This window comes from Lonchura striata, chromosome 11 (assembly GCF_046129695.1).
Source record: "Lonchura striata isolate bLonStr1 chromosome 11, bLonStr1.mat, whole genome shotgun sequence".
Taxonomy (NCBI): domain Eukaryota; kingdom Metazoa; phylum Chordata; class Aves; order Passeriformes; family Estrildidae; genus Lonchura; species Lonchura striata.
The window spans coordinates 9,951,634-9,973,113 of record NC_134613.1 but is presented as its reverse complement, the minus strand read 5'-3'; the positions used below and the strand labels follow the sequence as shown (position 1 = coordinate 9,973,113).

At 42.0% G+C, this 21,480-nt stretch overlaps 3 protein-coding genes across 3 annotated transcripts; 1 reads left to right on the top strand and 2 right to left on the bottom strand.

Moving 5' to 3' along the window:
• Window positions 1-20: 20 nt before the first annotated feature.
• On the top strand, window positions 21-10,235 carry LARP6 (La ribonucleoprotein 6, translational regulator). Its single transcript, XM_021532025.3, has 3 exons — window positions 21-235; window positions 4,138-4,330; window positions 5,394-10,235. The coding sequence occupies exons 1-3, from the start codon at window positions 36-38 to the stop codon at window positions 6,459-6,461; spliced, it is 1,461 nt and encodes a 486-aa protein (XP_021387700.2). The 5' UTR covers window positions 21-35; the 3' UTR covers window positions 6,462-10,235.
• MAPDA (N6-Methyl-AMP deaminase) lies at window positions 8,230-16,154 on the bottom strand. The gene is made up of 10 exons (XM_031505792.2): window positions 16,084-16,154; window positions 14,554-14,684; window positions 13,980-14,040; window positions 13,551-13,638; window positions 12,922-13,003; window positions 12,118-12,244; window positions 11,386-11,466; window positions 10,612-10,750; window positions 10,040-10,140; window positions 8,230-9,158 (listed from the first exon to the last, which is right to left on the bottom strand). Exons 1-10 carry the CDS (start codon window positions 16,141-16,143, stop codon window positions 8,967-8,969), a joined length of 1,062 nt encoding a protein of 353 aa, XP_031361652.2. The 5' UTR covers window positions 16,144-16,154; the 3' UTR covers window positions 8,230-8,966.
• Window positions 16,155-17,097: 943 nt separating this feature from the next.
• On the bottom strand, window positions 17,098-21,123 carry TM2D3 (TM2 domain containing 3). Its single transcript, XM_021532073.3, has 6 exons — window positions 21,017-21,123; window positions 20,007-20,105; window positions 19,075-19,232; window positions 18,382-18,556; window positions 17,731-17,806; window positions 17,098-17,457 (listed from the first exon to the last, which is right to left on the bottom strand). Exons 1-6 carry the CDS (start codon window positions 21,102-21,104, stop codon window positions 17,292-17,294), a joined length of 762 nt encoding a protein of 253 aa, XP_021387748.2. The 5' UTR covers window positions 21,105-21,123; the 3' UTR covers window positions 17,098-17,291.
• Window positions 21,124-21,480: the final 357 nt, after the last annotated feature.

Genomic DNA, 21,480 nt, shown 5'->3' with positions numbered 1-21,480 from the left:
GTGTCGCGGCGGGCTGAGCCCGGCCGAGGAGCTCCATGGCTCAGCCGCCGCCGGCCGAGCCCGGGGCCGCGCCCGCCGGGCCGGAGCTGCCGGCGGGGAGCGGCCCCGTGCAGATCCGAGTGGCCGTCCAGGCGGCCGCCGAGGAGGACGAGGAGGACGAGGAGGAGGAGGGGGGCGGCGGAGCGCAGTGCCCCAGCTGCAGCGAGGAGGACTCGGGGCGGTGCGGGCGTTCCAGGTGAGCCCCCGGGCAGGGGCTCCGGCGGCGGGGACGCGGCGCGGGCGGGGCTGTGCGGGGCGCGCAGCGGGGCTGCCGCGGACACCCCCGGAACGGAGCGGGCCCGGCTGATGCAACGCCGAGGGGCGGGTGGGAGACGCTGGAAAGCCTCCAGCACGGACACCCGGAGGCCGCAGGAGCTGCCCGCCGCACCGATGGCTCCGCCCGGGCTGCGTCCCACCCGCCCCCGACGGGACTGCCGGGCCCGGGGCTCCCCCACAGCGAGAAGCGCCGGGCTGTGATGCCCGCGACATTTTCAATTCACTGCGTTTTACAGAAAGATTTTGGGGGTTAGTTGTAGCTGCGTTTTGGAGTTTTGTTTTGGGGTTTGATGTTTTGGGGGGTTTTTTCTCTTTTTGCCCGTTTTGGCCTGGTGGCCTGAAATAGTTTTGATGCTTACTAAAATCTCTTGCTTGTAAAACCAACATCCAGGATTTATGTGCCAGCAAACTGCAGAGAGACAAAGCTTTACTAGTTGTAGCTCATCCTGTGGTCGGTACTAGAGCTGCAGATGGAGTAATAAATTGTCAGATAAGGATTTAGGTAGAGTAGCAACAAATCCAGTATTCTGTTTGAACATTTATTGCTTCTAATTGATTGTCTAACCTTCATACCTAGCATTGACTCAGAGTGAACTGCAATGTATTATTTTAAATTACAGAGGGGTTGTACGGTAGTGAGAAATTTTCTGTAGCTGTCAAAATTGTCAACTATGGACTACAGAAACAAGTTGAACAGAGCTAGGCACAGTGCAGTTAAGGTTTTTAAACTGAGTCAGCTTAGTTATTCCACAATCATATGTGACTGTTGTATTTTTATAAATATGTACAGCAGCCTACAGTATTGCATTCCATGTACTGATTTATTGAAATCAGGACATTATTTACGTTTGTTATCTATGATAGTATTACTTGTGAAGAGTTTCTAGCCCTGGACTAGACTAGAAAAAAAAATATTTTTTCAAACGCTGAAAGACAATAGCTTTTAAATACTCTTAAATGTCACTTATTTAATCCTCTGCAGTAGCTGTTGTCTTCAGAAATGTTTGCTGACAGTGTTGATGTATATTCAGTTCTTGTGGAGGTTGCCTTTTTGTGAATGGGCTCTTCTTGATCCAGGAAAGGCCAGAGGTATTGCTATGGAGAGAACTTTAAAGACTCTGCATCAAAAGTAGGTGACTGGAGTTTACACATGCTTCTGCCATTTACATATAACCTTACCTAAGGACTTCCTTTTTGGGAATGCAGCATCTGATAGGAAATTATTTACAAACATTTGGAAAATTATTAAGGATGATCTGAAACTGCTGGGAATGAGCCATCTCACTCTCCAGCTGAAGCTTGCAAACAGCTTGCCATCAGTAGGCACCCAGTACTGTATTCGTGTTTTTGTTCACAAACATGGACTGCCCTTGAGTGACTGTACTCTTGGAACTTATAAATTAGATTGCCACATAGTGCTTATTAATACAATACTTCATTCATTTGGAGACTCAGCTAAAAATTTTCAGAAGGTTAGATGTTATCCAAACAATTTATTATATTATTTGTAAGCTATTTAAAATTCCGAATCTGCTCTCTCAGTAGATATGTTTTGTTTCTTTGTGTGACTAATGACCAGATGAGTCACCATGTTAAAAGAGTGTTTTTCATTCTGTTTTACAAGCATATAATCACAAAGCTCTGAATAAAGAAATAAGGTTGTGAATAACTACTAGGGTTTGGTTCTTTGTCAATGTTGACTGAAATTATTTATCAACTACTTTTGTAATACAGTTGATACCCTAGAGGTGCTACCAGTTGATCATTATCACAATTTAACATGGAGCTAGTTACAAATTTCTGTACTGATTGTAGGTGCAATTTCCATACATTTAGTGAGGGCTATTGTAAGACCCCAGAAGATTTTGTAAAAACTGACATGTCTGCCAAACATAGAAATAGTGTATAGGTCAAACTGTGACCAATATTTGTGAGGTGAAATGTTTCACCCTGATTCAGTGTGTCAGCACTGTAGGTCTCTGCAAACATGCAATTCATTTTTGTCGTTTTCCAAAGCACAATACCCCTTTTTGTCTCTAAACAAACACCTGCAAATATCTATGCTAATAAATCCTTAAAACAAAGGTAAGCCTAATCCAGAACTAAAGGCAAGCTTTTCCTGGAAGAGTGTGGATTTGTAAAAAGACTGAAATGTTCCAAGCTTCTTGTACCCAGACTAATTCTGAATCAGTAGTAAATGAAGCAGTGAGAAGGGATCATCATGAATGAAAAATAAACACCACTGGTTTTTTCTTCCTTCTGAAACCAGCACCTACAGCTGGGCCTTAGATATTTTTTTACCATCCTAATTGTAACTTCATCTATTATCCTCTACTTCTGGCTTTGCCAATTAACATAAATTCTTTTTCTTGGTCTCTCATTCTTGTCATTCCTTTGAACTGTACCCTATTAAAGGCTAGGGAGATTTTTAACAGGGAGACTTCTAGGATTGTTCAAGTGAGTATCCACATATATCTGATGTGTTGCCCTATCATCAGAAGAACCATAACAACTATATGTACTGTAAGCTTCAAAAAGCCAGGTGCCAGAGAACTGCTGTACCTTGTCCCAGCAGCAGGCCAGAGTTCCACTGAGCTACCCATGTTCTCCATTCAGCAGCACTGTGGCCACTGCCTCTGTCACCCTGGACAGAACTGTCCAGGGCAGGGGATCCAGCAGGCTGCATCCTCCCTGACAGATCGGCCTCACAGCACTCCAGTGTGATGCCTGCTCATTTTCCTAAGGCTTTCAAAGCCTGCAAAAGCTACTTAAGACAATTTTGGGGAAATGTATGGCTTCTTTTCATTACTAATGTACCTGGGAGACCAAACTAATACATTATTTATTGGGTACTTAGTGAATGATTTTATTTTTTTAACAGAAACTCTCATGATGATCCCACAACAAAACTAGACCACTAACAGCTTGAAAAAATGTCTCTGACTTAAGATAGACTTCTCCATTATAGTCACCTGTAAATGGAAATTTCTATTTCAGCAACAAACATGTTGCTGTAACTGCACATGGCAAGATGTTTATCTTGAATCTATGGCTGCAGTATTTTTTGAGTAATAGAATGCTCAACAGTGCTCCATTTTGCCCAGGTATCCAAACAATATGATGGGAGGTAAAGAGAAGAAATGAGAATGACCTCATGAGGTTATTCCACATGAGGAACCTGCATATGTGCATATAAACCTGTTCCCGAGTTACATGAGCTGGCAGGTTTAGCCCCTGTGCTAAACTGCTGGTTATGTTATTCTGTCACTGTGGAAGTGACCTATAAAACGTCCAACAGTCCTGTCAGTCCTTCCTACTCCCTGGATATCAGCTCCTGCATCCATACAGTGAAGAGGCTCAAGAAATTATGACTGCATCAAGATGGAACAGTCATTCTCTGGGATGTGACACTACTCATGAAGCACATAAAGATCAGGCCTATGTTTAACAGCTTCATAATGAAAAATATAACCCTGTAACTGGAGGAAATTTGTATAGTACCCAGTGCCAGGGCACCTTCATTTCATGTTTTGGTGGAGGATTTGAGATGTCAGTGCTTTTAAGCCATTAGTGTAGATGTTTCATTGTTCTGCACTGAGATCAGCTTCTGGAATGAGCTCAGGAGCTTGACTCCTTTCCCAACTGGAAAGCTTCATCCTCTGAGTTAGCCTGCTGGCTCAGCTGGATGGGTGATACCTGTTCAGTGCCCACATGTAAAGTCAATTGGAACCAGCATTATGGTTATGCCCTTTCATTTTGAAAGGCTCTTTGAATCCACTAATAGAAGATGAAGATCTGTTGATAAAATTATTTGTTTTTCAGTGGTGGGGAAAATGATGATGACTCTGACCAGAACTGGAAACCACCAGAAAATGACCTGATCCAGAAGTTAATAGCACAGATTGAATATTACTTCTCAGATGAGAACCTTGAGAAAGATGCCTTCCTTCTGAAGCATGTGAGAAGAAATAAGATGGGCTATGTCAGTGTTAAACTTCTCACTTCATTTAAGAAGGTAAGCTAACTTTTTAAGACTTTGTCATCGTTTGAAGGGTCTCATGCAAGCCTGAATGTAAAAGCAGTAGAAAATATTAAAGTAACATTTTCTATAAGAATTTTATAGTCCTTCTCTTTATTGCCTGGTTTTGCTATAATGGTTAGGTTTGTACTCATCCAGAACTTGCACTGCTGGTTGATGATTGGCTAGGGAAATCATTGGCTTAAAAGCCTCTATGCTCTTACATTATCATTCTTGGAGACAGGAGGACATTAGATAAAATTAATTTCCACAGCAACTACTCATGAACAGCTGGGTAGTCCTGGTAAAGTTACGTTCCTGTCTCAGAAGGGACAGTGAAACTGATTTTGGACAGAGAACCAAAACTGAAGAGTAGTACAAAGTATCTGGTAACCGATGTCCCTTAGACTTGCAGTGAGTTTTATTATTTCTTTTTTTTTCTCCTTACATTAGAAAGACCTATGTAAATCTGTACATAACTGATTTCTAGAATTACAATAGAAACACTTTGTCAAGCTTTTAAATCTCATTGCTTTGTAGAGTTATTCAGTCTAGATGTTAAGGCACTCTCAATTTTGTCAGACCATTTAGAACAGATTATATTGGTAATAGATAAACTGTTTATAAACATGTAATGAAAAATCTCAGTCTAAAAACACCACAAACTATTTCAAGGGAGGAAAGATCAGTTCAATACAATGAAGACCTAAACTTCTTGTTTGGCAAATGTAGCATCCATAGAACATGCATTTTGATCATGGTTCAGGCCTAGATGTGTAATGACCAAGCACTATGTGAGCAGGCTTTCAGATTATGATTTCCAGTTTGAGCTTTAGTGCCAGTTCCTGTTTTAATTTGATTCAACAGGACATGAGCTTGACAGGAGCTCACAAATGCCCATTATAGCAAGAAAACTCTTTACTTTCTCACTAAGTCTGCCACATGAAACTTAAATCCAGGGTTCTGCTTGTATACTGAAGCCTGCATCTGCCTTAAAATTCAGTAACTAGTTTGATTGGGTTTGTTCAGTTGTGGGGATTAACCTGTGTTTGTCCCAAAGGTGAAACACCTTACACGTGACTGGAGAACCACAGCCTATGCACTGAAGTACTCCAACACTCTGGAGCTCAATGATGATAACAAAAAGGTTCGAAGAAATACTCCAGTTCCATTGTTTCCAAGTGAAAATGTCCCTACCAGGATGCTACTGGTGTATGATATCCACATGATTTCTGAGCTGCAGGCCCTTAAAAAGGAAGAAAATGGATGCATTCAAGAAAGGATAATGGAGCATCTTCTCAAAGCCTTTGTAAATTTTGGTGTAATTGCATCAGTTCGTATTCTCAAGCCTGGCAGGGATCTCCCCCCTGATATCAGGAGGGTCAGCAGTCGGTACACCCAGCTGGGAACCCAGGAATGTGCAATTATAGAATTTGAAGAAGTAGAAGCAGCTGTACGTGCTCATGACTTCATGTGTGCCGAAAACAAAGAGACAGGCATGAAAGTTGTCCAAATAGGCATGAAACCACCAAAGAAAAAAGTTCCCAAAGACAAGAACCGTGATGAAGATAACAGCAAGAGCCTTAAGAAGACTCGATCCCTTAACAAGAGAGTTGAGGAACTTCAGTTTGCTGGTGATGAATCTTCAGCAAACAGCTCTTCTGACCCAGAGAGCAATCCTACGTCACCACTGTCAGGACGCAAACGTATCACAACAAATATGAGTAATCTGAGCCCTGTCATCCACCCAAACAACCACCTGAGTCCCAATATGTCACCCAGATCAAGTCCTTGGAACAGTCCATCTTCATTAAGAAAAGTAACCAAAAAGTCTCCGCTGGCTGAAGACAGCAAGCTTAACCCAAGCACTAGCCCTGAAATTCCAAGGAAACACACTGATTACTCCTCAGACAGCAGCATCACTCCTTCTGGGAGCCCCTGGGTGCAGAGAAGAAAAGCCCAAACTCTGACACAAGAGAAGAGTCCTGTCAGCAGCCCCATGTTGGTTCGGAAAATACAAAATGCAGACGGTCTCCCTGTAGGGGTGCTGCGGCTGCCTAAAGGTCCTGATGGCACCAAAGGATTCCACAATGGCTGTGAAAGAAGGAAGGCTATGAAGGGTGAATAGACTATTCTTTAAAAACAGTTTCACTGATCAGCCAACTGCTGGTGACCAAACCTGGTGAAAACCTGTCACTTGAGTGACTCAGTTAAGTCAGTATTTAATTTGAAAAGCTTTTGTATTTATATAGAGACTTTATCATTTGTATATTTGTATATTTTCCTCACAGAATAGATGAGGTTGGAAGGCATCTCTGGAGATTGCCCAGTCCACCTCCTTTGCTGAAGCTACAAGTCACTGATAGGTTTCAGTATCTGCAAGGACAGACTCCCCAGCCTGTCTGGGTGAGCGTTCCCATGTTCAAGTACCCACACAGAACCAGTCTGTGCCCCTTTTCCTGTTACTGGGTATTGCTGAGAAGTGCCTGGCTCCACCTTCTTTACTTCTTCTCATCAGATATTTAAAGACCTTGATGAGATCCTCCCCCAGAGCCCTCTCCACTCCAATCTAACCAGTGCCCACTCTCTAAGCCTCACAGGAGGGACATGCTAGCCTTTTAATCAGCTGAATCACTTAGCTAATGCAGGGCCTCTAACTGCATCCATTCTTTTTAATGTATTAGTTTGAAACACCTAAATATTCAAGCAGACATATAAATCATTGATGTAAGTACATTATTTGCCAAGCTATGATCCTGAGAAGCAGTGTGTACTTATGCTTCAGTGGTTGTAGTATGAAAAGCTATGGAATATTACCAGTCTCATCACAGGGAGCTGAGGCTTTGAAGATTGCCTGTGTTTGCCTCAGAAGGAACTGAGAAACCAAGGCCACAGTGAGCAGTTGTTCTCACATACATCACCAAAGCAGTACTGTTCAAGATTGCTTATCTTCAACCAGTGTGCATTTTGATGAGTAAAGACTCTGAGCACTGGAGACTGCTCTGTAAGTGTTCTCTTGTATAATCAGATGGAAATAAAAATATTAACACTAGATCTATTTTGTTTACTTTAAAAATAAGTTGAGCTGCACATGAATAGATAACTTAAACCTCATCTTATACCATGTGAAATTCTAGTAGCATTTACTCAAAATTTCCATTGCATTCAGGAAAATAAATCTTTGCCCCATTACTGATGGTTAATTCTGTGATGATGCTTCATTCTGTGTGTCACAGTCATTTTTATACAATATTATAAACTAAACAGTAGTTATGTCACTGCTAACTCAGAATTTGACAAGTAGGGTCAGTAAGAAGTGCTTAAATTAAAATTAACTATAATGCTACATGAAGTCAAGGAAGGAAACTGCAGTTCCACTTACAAAAGTCAAACTCTGGAAAACTAGCCCAGAGGGTTCCAAGTTGCAATGGTGATCTTGGGAACTGTGCATGACAAAGGTTTCATCAGATGGTGATTCTTCATTCCAAATGTCCACATCCTGTCCAACTTCCTAAGTGCAACATTTCTGCTGTGCAACTCACAGTTAGACTCCTATATACAGAAATTCCAGCTCTGTGTGTTGCTCTTTAGCCACCCACGTACTTTCCTGGTTCTTTCACTGCACACAAATGTAATCCTCCAGGTGACCTCCCAACTCCCATTACACAAACTGCAGCATGTGCACATTCAGACCTTGTGAGCTCTCAGCACCAGAGCACACAGGCACTGCTTGGAGAGGGCAGAGTGAATCCTGAGGCTGCCCAGGACAGGGAGAGCCAGGGCCTGCCAGAGCAGCAGGGGAGAGGCTGGCAGGCAGCACAGTGCTCCAGGGACTCACCCCAGAGAATCCTGCTTCTCTTCTGTAGAGCTCAAACACACACATGCACACCTTGAAGTGGTGGTTTCAAAAACATGGAGCTTGAGGCTATTTTTATTGCTTTTTTTTACACAACAAACAGCAATTCTAAAAAGCATTTTAAGAATAAGACCACTTTGCCAAGTAGCTTGGTTACTGAAGGCATTCAAGATTCTTAAGTGCCTACACACCACCAGTGCCCAGGGCACCGGCAGAGACCTCCACATGATACTCAATCCACAGCAGCTTTAGTCATACACATACAGCAATAAAACCAGATACACTCTTAAATCCTTGGTATAAATATTTAGTTCTCCCTGAGTTTGTTTCTGTCTTCACATTCAATCAAGAGCTTAAAACATAAAAAAAATACAAACCCAAAAATTACACACTGCACATTCAAACTGCTTGGCCAAATGCCAACAGAGATGTTTTAAACATCAATAGCTCTACCTTGATTTTGTTCCACCTCTTAAATGTTTATATTATGATAACATATCGCAACTAAGTATTTTTTTAAATGTTATATCAACTCAAGAGAAACAAGGCGACAACACATCTGGCATTTCAGTCACAGGCTGAGAGCCCTTCTCACCTACCAAAAGAAGATTTACCTCTGTCCCCAGTTACAAGAGATGCATTCCAGTTGCCTTCATTTCACACAGGCAGTTTATCGCTGGGCTTAAAACCCTGAGGTCTGAAAAAAGCCAGGGACTTTGGTAAAAAAAGCTTATTAACTCAGCTAATACACCCGAGCTATTTAGGACAACAGTTTGATTAATCAAACATAGCTGGCTTCAGCTTACACCATTGTTCCCTGAGCTTGGATTTTACTGCATTTGAAGCAAAAGTATAGTTGATTGATTCATAGGAAAGATCCCACATCTGTGAGCGAGTTAGATTAAATGTTTTTGCAACCAGCTCATATTCTTGTGATAGATCAGTTGCAAAGACGCCTTTATCATCAGTCTAGAGTTAAATTGAAAGGAAAGAAATAAAAAAGTTTAAATTAGTTCCTCTATATCAAAAAGGTTTTTCTTCTAAACATACAAACAAGTTTTATCTTGCTGTCTCACATTTTATCCCACTGTTCTTTCATCTGTTCATGATTATTTAATTCTTTTTTTGCCCTATTTTCACTACAAATGAATAAATTATTCAAATATATAAGAAAACTTCTTAAAATGATGTCATGATTTATAAAGAAAATAGGATTGCCTACTAAAATTGCTAGAAAGATGGCTATCAAATGTTGCATATATTCAAGGTATGTCAGTATGTGCAGGTCTCCTTATTCCTCTTTTCCCTTTCCCCATATAAGCAGTGCTATAAAATACATATATAGGTAAACACACACTTGGACTATGCTATGGGTTATGGGGGTTAAACTAACAGGATAACACTATAACCCTGCCAATGGCAGCACAAGTACTTGGCACCTGCAATGCTTAAAGACCTCAATGAGCTATCAAGAGAATTATCAAGAGCAGGAGCTCTCACCCAGCATAATGAACACCCGGTAAGCAGAGGTGCATATGCAAGCACTGGAGCCATGGGTTTTAAATCTGCCATTGTGCAAAGAGCTATGAAGTTCACTGCTTGTATAGCTGATCATTTTATCCCACAGAAAAAAGTCCTAGCTTTAAAATAGAACCAAGATAAATACTAGCAATTCCCATTTGAATTAAAAGCGTTTTTCAAACATAACATTATGATTGCATAGAAGAAAATTATTTGCTACAAGGTCAGAAATTGTAAGCCAGTTCTGATCCATAAACAGAGAAAGACTTCTCCAACCTCACAAGTTTGGCCCTTTGGTCAAATACATGCTTAAAAATCAAAAAACTTACACAAAGCACTGCAGGATGGCCCATGCTGTACCAGTATCCAATATGGTGTTTGACACAGGAAGGCACTGTCTGAGATTTTATGTTTGATGTCATGCAAAATTCTAAGGAAAAAAACAGAAAAAGAAATTAGGACATATAATGAAATAAGAGACATGTTAATTGACTTAGAAAGGTCCTGAATAAAAATTAAAATCAGCTACTGTTGTTTCCTTGATTTTCTATGCTTCTTTTGTAATTTCTTTTGAGAAAAGTTTGCTAATTTATTTCTTTGGGGTATAAAATTTAGGAAACTTGCAAACCAGATACATAACCACCGCACAGTCTTGTACAGTAATGACAAATTATGATTTGGGAATTGGTTTTGCTTCCATCTGAAACATCAGCTGTTGTCTGCTGCCACAAAGATGCCAAAACCCCCCCAAGCATCATGAGTGTACCTTCATGGGCAAGTCTCACTGCCATATTTGTCCAAGTCACCTCTGGTCAGAGACAAACTGGTGTCACTGGATCAGCTGTACATATCCTGTTCTGATATCCAGAGACCAAGTCATGGCAAATATTTTTTTCCTTACCAATAGGTATATGATTCTGCTGAACCAATGACACTATCTCTTCAGAGCCTGCTGCTGTGGAGTTGAGAAATGTTCCGTGTCCAATTCTGTCAGGAGGCAGGCCCAGGAGAATCTTGGTCTCCTCTTCTTGATTTGGAATCTAGAGAGGATATATTTCACATTCTGTCAAGGCAGCATAAAACAGCACATTATATAACTACAATGGACTTTCAGTTCTACATTCATGACGTCTCTCATTCAAAAGAAAGTGTTAGTGAAATAGAAACAAGTATAAATATTCTGATAACATCATATGTCCTGCTTAATTTCCTGAAAAAATAACTTATCTTCAGTATTTATTGTAACTATATTCAGTATTTATTCTCAAAGCCGATTCCAGCCACCCTTTGAACAGATGAGCAACTCTTTCTATGATCCCAGTGGAATTACAGAGCTCACTGCTCATGAAACTGTAAGGATTTCACTACACATGATTTCTGATAAAATACCAGTAAGAAAGCAGTGGATCTCTTAGAAAGCTCCTAATTTCAATTTCAGACCTAAACCCCCACTGGATATAGTACAGGAAGCAATAATCTGCCTGTTCAGATTTAGGACAAAAGGTTGACTATTTCTCCTTGTTTTCTTGTCTCTTTTCAAATGCCCCAAACCATTAATACTTTGGTCTGAGAAGTCCAAAATGCACAGAAGGTAATTTTAATTTCGTCAAGATTTTCACAAAATGACAACTACAGAGAAACAGCAAAATAAAATAAAAAAACCCCAACATTTTACCTCACAAAGATGCAGTGCCAGCTTCAGACCTGCTTTTTTTGCTTCAGAGAGTGGTTCCAAAAAATCTTGACCATGTCCTGCCTGGAAAACAGGAACACATCACTTTTCTACAGCTTATTTGACAAAATCCCTGTCATTACTATAAATAAGTCTAGCAGTATCCAAACACTACATTCAAATACATTAATATTTAAATTATTCCACTTTTCCCCTTACTTCAGTTTGCAATGCAGCAAGTCAAACAAGCCTCTGCCATACGGTTTAGACCAATGGATCAAACACCAGTAGGTCAGATGATGCCTAAGATTTACAAGCCAATTGTCTTGATTTTGATACCTTTTACACAGCTGCCACCTACAGCTATTTCACTTCAGCTTGACAGCTGTCCTCAAACATTTTTGCTTTCTTAATACAAAATGAACATTTTGTTGAGCTAAACAAAATGTAAACTATTGACAGCTTGCCTCCACCCAGTTAACCTGACTGGGACAACTCAGGTGCACACAATTCCCAGATAACACTGAATTTCAATGGTACTTTTCTCAGTCACATACCAATCTAAGAGTATCTACCCCTGAGAGCAACAAGGATTAACCCAGTATAAATCCATTCCAGCTAGGCACAAAAATTAGACAAAAATTTGTGAGAAAAACCTCTGGTTAGAACCACCTGCAGTTATACAACATTTTATATTTATCTTCAAGAACAGACTAAAATAAACCAAAAACTTACAGTGGGATCACCACTGAGGTCAAGTCCTACTACAACCCCATCACTGGAAAGCAGGAACTCTTCAGCAAGTTTTACAGTTTGCTTGGCAACTGCTGGGCCATCTCTTCTGTTTATTGCTATTAAGAGCCTGGGACAGAGATGTATTAAATTATTAAATTCAATTATTACAAGCTGTAATATCAGGAGCTCAACAGATCTGATACCAACAAAAAATGGCAATTCCTATCCTTCATGACTGAGTATAAAGAGTATGTGTATAGGAAACTGTTCTAGGAATGAAGGTACCACAGTGTAGAGGGTCACAAACAGATAAATAAGTTGGCCCAAGACATGCAATAACACCCATGGAAGATGAAAAATCTTCAGCTTTCAGAAATAAATCTAGTAAGGGTTGTTACAGAGGCTATAAAAGGCAGGAGAGCAAACTGTCTCCAAACAGCCACTGTCACCTTCTGAAACTTCAGATGGTCAGGACCAGTTCTTCTTTACAGGAGGCTGCTTGTACAGCTAATCAAACAAAACCTTTGCAATGAAGCTAAGCTGTGAAAAAGGAGTCATCTCCATGAAAATCCTTTTACTGACAATGTTGCAAAGAATGGACAGTCTTAAAGATGAGAGGCTTTACCCAGTTTTCTTCTTTAGGAGTAAAAAGGAAGATAAACAGTCAGGATTACACTCCATGTAATCTGGTTTAAAAACACTTTTCTTTCCTATACTGCTGGCTTGTAAACCACTCTGCAAGCATGACCAAGCATCAGACTACACAAAACCTTGAAACAGAGGTGTTCCACATGCTTTATTTACCTTACATCTATATCCAAGCCCTCCTCTTGACACTGCTTTATACCCTCAAGTACGGTTTCAACATACATCCTTTTGGTCATACCTGCAAACATATTTTAAATTATTTTTATTATATTGCAGACCCAGCTCTCTAAGTTTCTAGTCTCCTAAGTTTCATGTTGCAACTTTGATTTTAGACAATACAGTCTTCTAACCCATGTAATTCTAATTCTATCTGTAAATATAGCTTTACTGTGAAGCACATATTTGAACTAAACCTCCTCCTAAGCATGTGGAAAAATTAAAATGACTTTGTGTGAACCAGAGAATCACAATAGGACTTCTATTATGAGTTTCTACTAAACCATAAAGAAAAGAAAAAACAAAACATCAAAAGTAAAATATATCAGCTATTAAAAACAGCAGACTCAAGTGAATAACCCAATCTCAGGATTGTTATGACCAACCCATTTTGTTCCTCAAAAATCTAATAGGAAAGTGACCTGCTTTTACCTGGTTAAATCTTAGCTTTCATATTTGAAGAATATTTTTATTGAGCCAACTAAATTTGCCTTTACTTATTAATAACATAGTCTTCAACTAAGTTTTATATTGCAAGATCACAAATTAACTACCAGAACAGACTGTACCTGTGGAATTTTCTTCTCTCGGAGTGCTTCTCAATTCCAGATACTTAACACCATCATCAGCAAATTCTTTAATGACATCTTTAGTTATCTGATTAAGTAAAAATCGTAAAAGTGATACTTATAATTAGTTATATTTTCCTTTACAACTAAAAGACCCAGTTATTTTTTGTTGTGAAACATTTGCAGTGTTTTCAGGCCCAGTGTGTTTTTAGTAGTCCCCATGTCTGTGGAAATGCTACCATACAGAAGGCACATTTGATTCTTTCAGGGATAGTGAAGACATTTCAAGTATTTTACAGTAATTATTCTGACCTTCAACTGAAAAGGACCATTGTTGATATTATTACTTGGAATCCAATGCTCTTAATCCATCTGGTTGTGACTGTGTGTACTGCTTGCTTGTTTTAAGTGAACTTTTAATTAATTTACCAGTAAAATATCTTCAGTCCTCGTGGTAACCTGATAGATGATCTGAAACATCTGAAAACATCTAAAATAAAATAGAAAAAAAAATTAATTGGAAAGACACTGAATGAGTATTTAGGAAAAAAAAGCTACATTTTAAAAACACCTACCCACTGGAGTCAACTAGCTTGACTGTATCTTGAAATACAAAGAAACATCTGAACAATTTCTGATTTTAGATACTAACAAAGCATGCCTAACAAAAGTTGTTACTACCACAAAGTTTTTTAAAGGAAAAGGAAAACATGAAGTTTCCAAAAAAGGAAACTAGGTGAGTCAATTTTCTCTTAAAAGCAGATGATCTAAGTGAAAAATTTCAATATTTTAAAGAAGCAATTAATCAACAGTTTTCTTTTTAGTTTGCAAGCACTGAAGAAATTACTCTGTAGATACAAATATAAAAAAAAATCTATGAGATTATGCTGCAAAGCTTAAAACCATATTTTCTGCAGTTAGTGAGTAAGGCCATACATTTCTGTTTTCAACTTAATTGAAAAAATCTTTGGTAAATGTTCATCACACACATGCATATACTCACTCATCTAAGGTTCTTTTCTTCCCTTTGTCAATCACAGTCATTCCATTCTGGATCTGAAGGTTTGGCTTCTGGGCCATGAGTTTCTTCATAGTAGCAGTACTGATACAGCCATTCAAATGAGCATGGAGTTCCTACAGAAATAAAAATCCTATGGACTTATGAAAAGGATGGCTTCTGCACCTTGTTTGTACTACTGTTCTTGTATCCTACAGCAGTGTTTCACTCTGAGTTTGAAAATAACAGTTATCTGCATTTTGGCTAATAATAACTTCCTTAGGTTTTTGGAAGCACTGGTTCAGCTGAGAACTGTCTTATTTCTCTCATAGCTGCTGTTGGCTCTGGTCTGCATGGGAGCACAGCTGGCTCAGCAAAGAGCTCTCCAGACAATTCTTGGGGTGGTGTGATCCAAGGTGAGGAGGAAGCCAATAGCTGCCTCAGTATTACAAAAAAGTACACTAAGGATTCAAGAACTCTCCCCATCCACTGCAAGTTAAATGTACATGTCCATCATTTACATATAGCAACAGGTGTCTACCCACTCCCCTTACTTTTGTTCATACTCTGAAGTTTAAACTCACATCAGAAATGCAGCAAGATTCTGCCATGAATGGTAGCTGCAGTAACTGCACTCCTTTGCCTGATTTTCTATTGACATCCTGACTTTGGGCTCCACATCTATGATGCTCAGCTCCACTCCTCACTTCACCTTTGCTCCTTATCTCCCGTCTTCGACTTAAGGAATAGGCCTCTAGCGCCCTCCCAACTCATTCAGAATGTATCGACAAAGCATCTACTTTGTTACCTACCTCTCGTCTCCCTATACAAATCCATTCTCAATAGGAAAAAAAAAAAAAAAAACTTCCCTTCATGTTTACACTGGAAAACATGTCAAAATTGTAACTCACCAGAAGCTGTGGCTGCTTACAGATTCTGGTGACTGAGCCAGATATACAGTACTACAACTGTGTTGTATTTTTCACAAGCTTACAGTTACCTCACAGAATCCTGACAGACATTAAACATACATCCTGAAAAGCAATTTAGTGAAAAGGAACGCTGGAATGCAAGAATGGTGTGGCCAGCAGTGGGTTTACTGGTGCCTCCGTGCACTGCCTGTACAGGGCTCTGTACGTGCTCTCGGGGTTTGGTGAGTGCGGCACACGAGCCCCGATATATCCACACACACCCCTACGGAAGGCTTGCACTGATATGCAAGAAGTAAGGCACACCCTCGGGACATGGAGAAAAAGCGTTATCTGAGCCAGAGTTCTTTGCTAGACTGAGGGGAAATAGGTCAAAAAGAGAAAACGAAGATCGCGCTCAACTGATTTAATTGCAATTAGATTAGTAAGGTCGGTACACAAACCGGACAGGCAACCACCCGACTGCATTTTGCGGTGGGATAAGGCCCTTAGAAAGCGCGCGTTCGGGAAGGACTCCGGGACTGCAGCAGCGTCTGTCGCTCTGCCTCTGCCTGCAGCCCGGGCCCGCCGCCGCCGGAGGAGGGTCCGGCCCGCCGCCCCCGCTCACCGCTTTGGGCAGCCGTCGGTAGAAGCGCAGCTCCCGCTCGCGGTCCCGCTCCGCCGCCATGGCGGCTCCTGTGCCGGGGGCGGGACGAGCCGGGGCTCGGCGGCGGCACCGCCCCGGGCCCGCCCCGCCACCGCACAGCGCGGGGCCGCGGCGCCGCTCCGCCCGCGCCGCTGCAGCGGGACCGAGCCGAGACCGCGACAAACGGTGTCACGATTAACGCCAGGAAAGCTCCAAGGGACAGTTTATTGAAGCGACAGCATTTCCAGCCCGACGGCGCCGCAGTGCTACCGCAGCGGCCGCTGCGGCCCCGGGCGGGGGCACGCTCGCACGGCGGGCATCCACCGCCACTACACAAGGTTGTCCTGTAATGGCACCAGTCCGCTACATCATCGCGTCACAAAGTCCTCATGGATAAACTCATCGATTATATTGCCGACCCTTTTCTAAAGTAATTTGGCAAGCTTGCTAGCACAAGAATAGGAACTGTAACTTTCACAGATATGGTGGTCAAACCTAATCAAAACAAAGTTATTCCAGAACAATCAAAAAAATCTATTTCAATTATTTAATATTTAGCCTTAAGTGATACTGCAGTCTAATTCTAAACTCCCCCATAATTTAAAGTCAAGTCCCTAAACAGATATTAGGTATTGCTATGTCCCAAACCAAGAAGATAATGTGATTAACATCATAAAACATGGTGATTTACATACTACCCACATAACTCAGGCAAATAAATTATCCTCCCACAAATTAAAAAAACAAAAACCCTGACATATTTAGGGAAGTTAGCTTTAGAGTTAAATTAAAGAGTTGATTTAAATTAAAGAGTTAGATTTAGAGTTAAAGTGTAGAAATATGAAGTAAACAATTCAATATTCAAGTTAGTTTGCTGCTCTTTGCAGGGCCTGACAGATCATCCAAGTTCAAGCACAGTGGAGAATTTGGTTAGCTGCTCAACTTTTTTTCATAGAAAAATACCATGTCTATAGAAGAAATGAAATGAATTTCAGCTTACTCAGTGATCCACTCTTTTATTTGACCTTAGTTAAAGGCAAACCAAGTACAGATACTGTACATTAAAATGTATGCACATACAGAACAAACAGTTGTTCTTCATTCTACCTTAAAGGCTCAAACCTCCACACTTGTTTATTTAGGACCCTTTGCAGGCAACGACTCCTCTCTGAAACACATTGCACCTACATTTAAATATAGAGAGATCCATCTGCAGGTCCCACATACCCAACACCTATTAGCAGCACATCAATTAGTGTCCATATTCCAAGTCCACCGAAGCTGAAGAGTTTTCCCAGACCTTCCCGCCACTGACCCAAATAGAAACGATCGGCACCAAATCCACCAAGGGTGATGCTATAAGAATAAAAATATGATTAATTATTATTATTTTTAGAGGAACTGAGCTTGGGTACCCAAATGTTTTTCCCCCAGCTGTGTTTGCTGAAGACGGCCAGCGCTGTTGAATGTGAACCCTTCAAGCATTCTATGCCCACCACTTCAAGCTAGACTATCTGAAATACATGTTACTTGGCACACCTTTAAAAAAAAACAGAAAACCATAGAAGCTTAAGTTTTAAAGAAAACTAATCTATTTTAGCTTGACATCAACCAATAGTTCCTGCTTACCTTAGTGCCAAAGCAGTAGACCACTTATAACCTCCAGTCCAGTTGCAATAGAGCATCTTAGGAAAGACACGGTTACCTATATTGGAAAATATTAAAACCTTACTGAAATAAAGACCATATGATAAGGAAGAAAATTACAAGGAAGAAGATACTATATTTTTCCAAAGGAAAAGGGTTGACACTAACTGAGAAACAACTGTCAACACACAAGCTCATTTATACCCTGCAGTTTTCTGTTCCATCAATCTTAGTCCCATATCAGAAAAGTCAGTGAACAGAGGGAAAATTAAGTCTAGTGGGATGGAATCAGCATAATTTTCTTTAACTGGCCTATGGAGACATTTGATATTGATTCTATTAGTGGTCTGAGAATCAGACCACCAGTAGGGTCAAGTAAGTTTAACTCATAGAAGTTGACAAAAATAAAAAGAACTGTTTTCTCTGGTGTGACAGTATACAACAATATAATAAGCCAATGTTTGCAGTTAGATGTCAATATTATGCACAAAAATGAAATGCAACAATAAAAAATTCAGTAGATTGATCAAGGAGCAGGATGTTATTGCAAAAAGGATATAAACAATCTTTGTATTCACCCATTACAAAATACGTGGAAAATTCTTTAGAGAAACCCAGCTTTGCCCACCTTACCTAGACAATGAATGTGATCCCGGACTGTGCAAGTTGCATTGTATCGCTGTCGAGGGCAGGAAACTGTCATGCAGTTTGTGGAATTGGTACAGACATAATCACTTGTGGCAAGCTGCCAGCAAAACTGGCATGTCATGTTAATTGTAAAGTTCTCCTGCTCGTGATTATTCTCATCCTGTAAAAAAACAGCACTATTACTCCAATAGCATTAAAACCAAAAATCAATGTGCAGTATCAAAATAGATTTCATGAGTAGACATTTTGGGCAAAAGAACAATTGTTCTGCTTGCTACCTTTTACAAAGCAGAATAGAAAACCACCAAAGAGGTATCAAAGTCACATTTAGCATTCCTGATTCCTCTAATTTAAGGCTGCTGCCAAAGGGAGGACTCATTTAGTCTCACCTGTAAGGTCAGTTTGTAACTCTGACAGATATTTAGCCTCCCCACTCTCAAAATGTTTGGAGTGGTTTAACTCAAAGGCATGGCCAGGTAACAAAAAGGTCCAGGGCACGAAAGGCAAACCAGGGAAGGGCAGGCCTGCCTCTTTAACAGCTCACAGTGAGTGATCAAACTTACCACAGAATGGCAAACCTGCCTACAACAGAATCTAGAAATCAATATTCTGCATTTTAAGATAAGATGCCACAGTTTAATTACTTAAATCTGGGGTTAAGAATAACAGGTTACTTACAACACAATGAACATGCGGCTTGACTTTGCAATCAAAAGTTGCCGTCTTCCCATATATACAGGAATAGTTTGTGTTACATGTCATGCAGTCTGGTGGCAGTCTACTGCAAAGCCCATTGCTAGGACAATTAGTCAGGTAAGGTGGAATTTCTGTACTTTCTGAAAGGTGCAATAAGTGAATTAAGAACCCAAGTAAAAAAAAGCTAAATAGCCTAAAGTACATATATACATTTTTAATACATACACAAACACATGCACTGATGTATAAAGGGCTTTCCTCACTATACATGGAGCAGCATTCCCAGCCTGTGCTGTGCCAGAGGAGCCACAGGGCTCTGTGCAGGACACCAGCCAACATTTCAGCACAGCACTGGGACTGAGCTTATAGGGATTAGTGCTGCCTCATCCAGCGCTCCTCAGCAGAAATAATCAGTTCAGGAATAGCAGCTGGGTGACACGGGTAACCTACTTTGAGCTGAGCTCTAATTAGGGCTACAGCTTCCTCAGCCATTTGCTGTTTGCATGTGTACAGAATCACCTCCTACACTGCCAGCAGGAACAGCATCTCTGTCAGTCCTGATGCACCCTCAGTGAGCTACAAAGCTGTATTGATGGTGGACAGGCAGCAAGTTCTTGCAGGATGCTGGAGTCTTTCAAGAACTTCCACCATTCTGAGGGGTATAAACCTCATATAGCACAATGGTACTTTAACCTACCATTTTGTAGCTCTTATATGAACCAGTTGTCTAATTAGATAACCCAAAGTAACTGTTACGGTCATAGAAAAGTAATTCATAATGTGGTGCACTGCAATGCTTCTTACCACTGTGAAATCACATACATGTCTCTAAGACTCAGTTCAAGAACTTTCGGACTCGAGACTGAGAAGGATCCATGAAAGAAACAAAGAAACAAAACAAAATAATACCTTACCTAATGCTTTAAAATAGGGAGCATTTGTACTTGTTGAAGTTAGGCTTTTTGCCAGTGTAGACTGTGGCTGTGAAAGCTTTGTTGTCATCAAAGATCCCGCTACAAGACAAAAACATGGAGAAAGCAAAATTTCTAAAACAAATTTCATCTTTAGAAACAGTTTGATTTCAGCACTCTGACACGAAAATGCAAGTGGAAAGTGTAATGAGATTAGAAAAAAATCTGTTTCCCTGTTCTACTAATAGTGGGATATTTATATTAAACATTAAAAAGAGCATTAGAAATGAATTGTTCCTCCAAGACAATGAACTACATTTATTTCCATTCAATCTTATGTTTTGATTCATGAGAAGTAAAAGCACTGCTCAGAAAGCAGATTTACAGAGGGTTTTCTACTAAAGAATACCCTTTAATGAAGCAATGTAAGCAGTTCTTTGACAGAAAGATGGAGCAGAGGACCCGTTCGGGAGGCACGGCTGCGTTCGTACTGCGCGCTGTCTCTGCGGGAGCCGCCGTCCGAGGGCTCGGAGAGCCGCGATGTGCAGCTCCATCCTGCCAGCCCTCACGGCAGCCACCGGGCACGGGGAGGAAGGAGAGGCGGCTCTGCCACACCACCCGCCCGGACCGTGCGGAGCAGCCCCAGGCCGTTCTGCATCACCCACGTTCGCGGCAGAGAGCAGGCACAGAAGGCGCTGTGTAACAGAGCAGCACACGAGCCGGCGGAGCGGGGCCTGGCCCGTCTTCTGCCCTCACACCGAGCACCTCAGCCCCAGCCCCGCAGAGCCGGCACGACGGAGCGCGGCCACGCCCGAAACACCCGCCTCATCCCCAGTCAGGGACGCGGCAGCGCATCCTCACCCACCGCGGCCACCGCCTGGTCCCGCTCCGTCCTGGCCGCGGGAAGCGGCCGCTGCCGCTCGGGGCAGCCGTTCCCACCCCAGGCCCCAGCCAGAGCCCCCGTCCCTTCTCCCACCCTCGCCGCCCAGTCTCGGCGCTGCGGCCGCTCTCACCGCGGCCCGAGAGGACGGAGAGCTGCGCCAGGAACAGCGCGGCCCCGCAGAGCCCGCGCAGGGCGCGCCGCCACCGCCGCGCCGCCATCTTGGTGCGCCCGGCGGGCCCGGCGCCGCCGCCAGGGGGCGGCCCGGGGGCGGGCGAGGCTGCGGGGAGCGGCGGCGCCGAGACCGCCCCGCACGGCGGCGGACAGCGCAAAGGCGGGGCTCGCTGCGAAACGCCCTCAGAGCGGCAAAGCCCGGGGCTCGCTGCGAAACGCCCTCAGAGCGGCAAAGACTGGGGCTGGCTGAGAAACGCCCTCAGGGCGGCAAAGCCCGGGGCTGGCTGCGAAACGCCCTCAGAGCGGCAAAGACTGGGGCTGGCTGAGAAACGCCCTCAGAGCGGCAAAGGCCGGGGCTGGCTGCGAAACGCCCTCAGGGCGGCAAAACCCGGGACTCGCCGAGAAACAGCCTCAGAGCCTCAG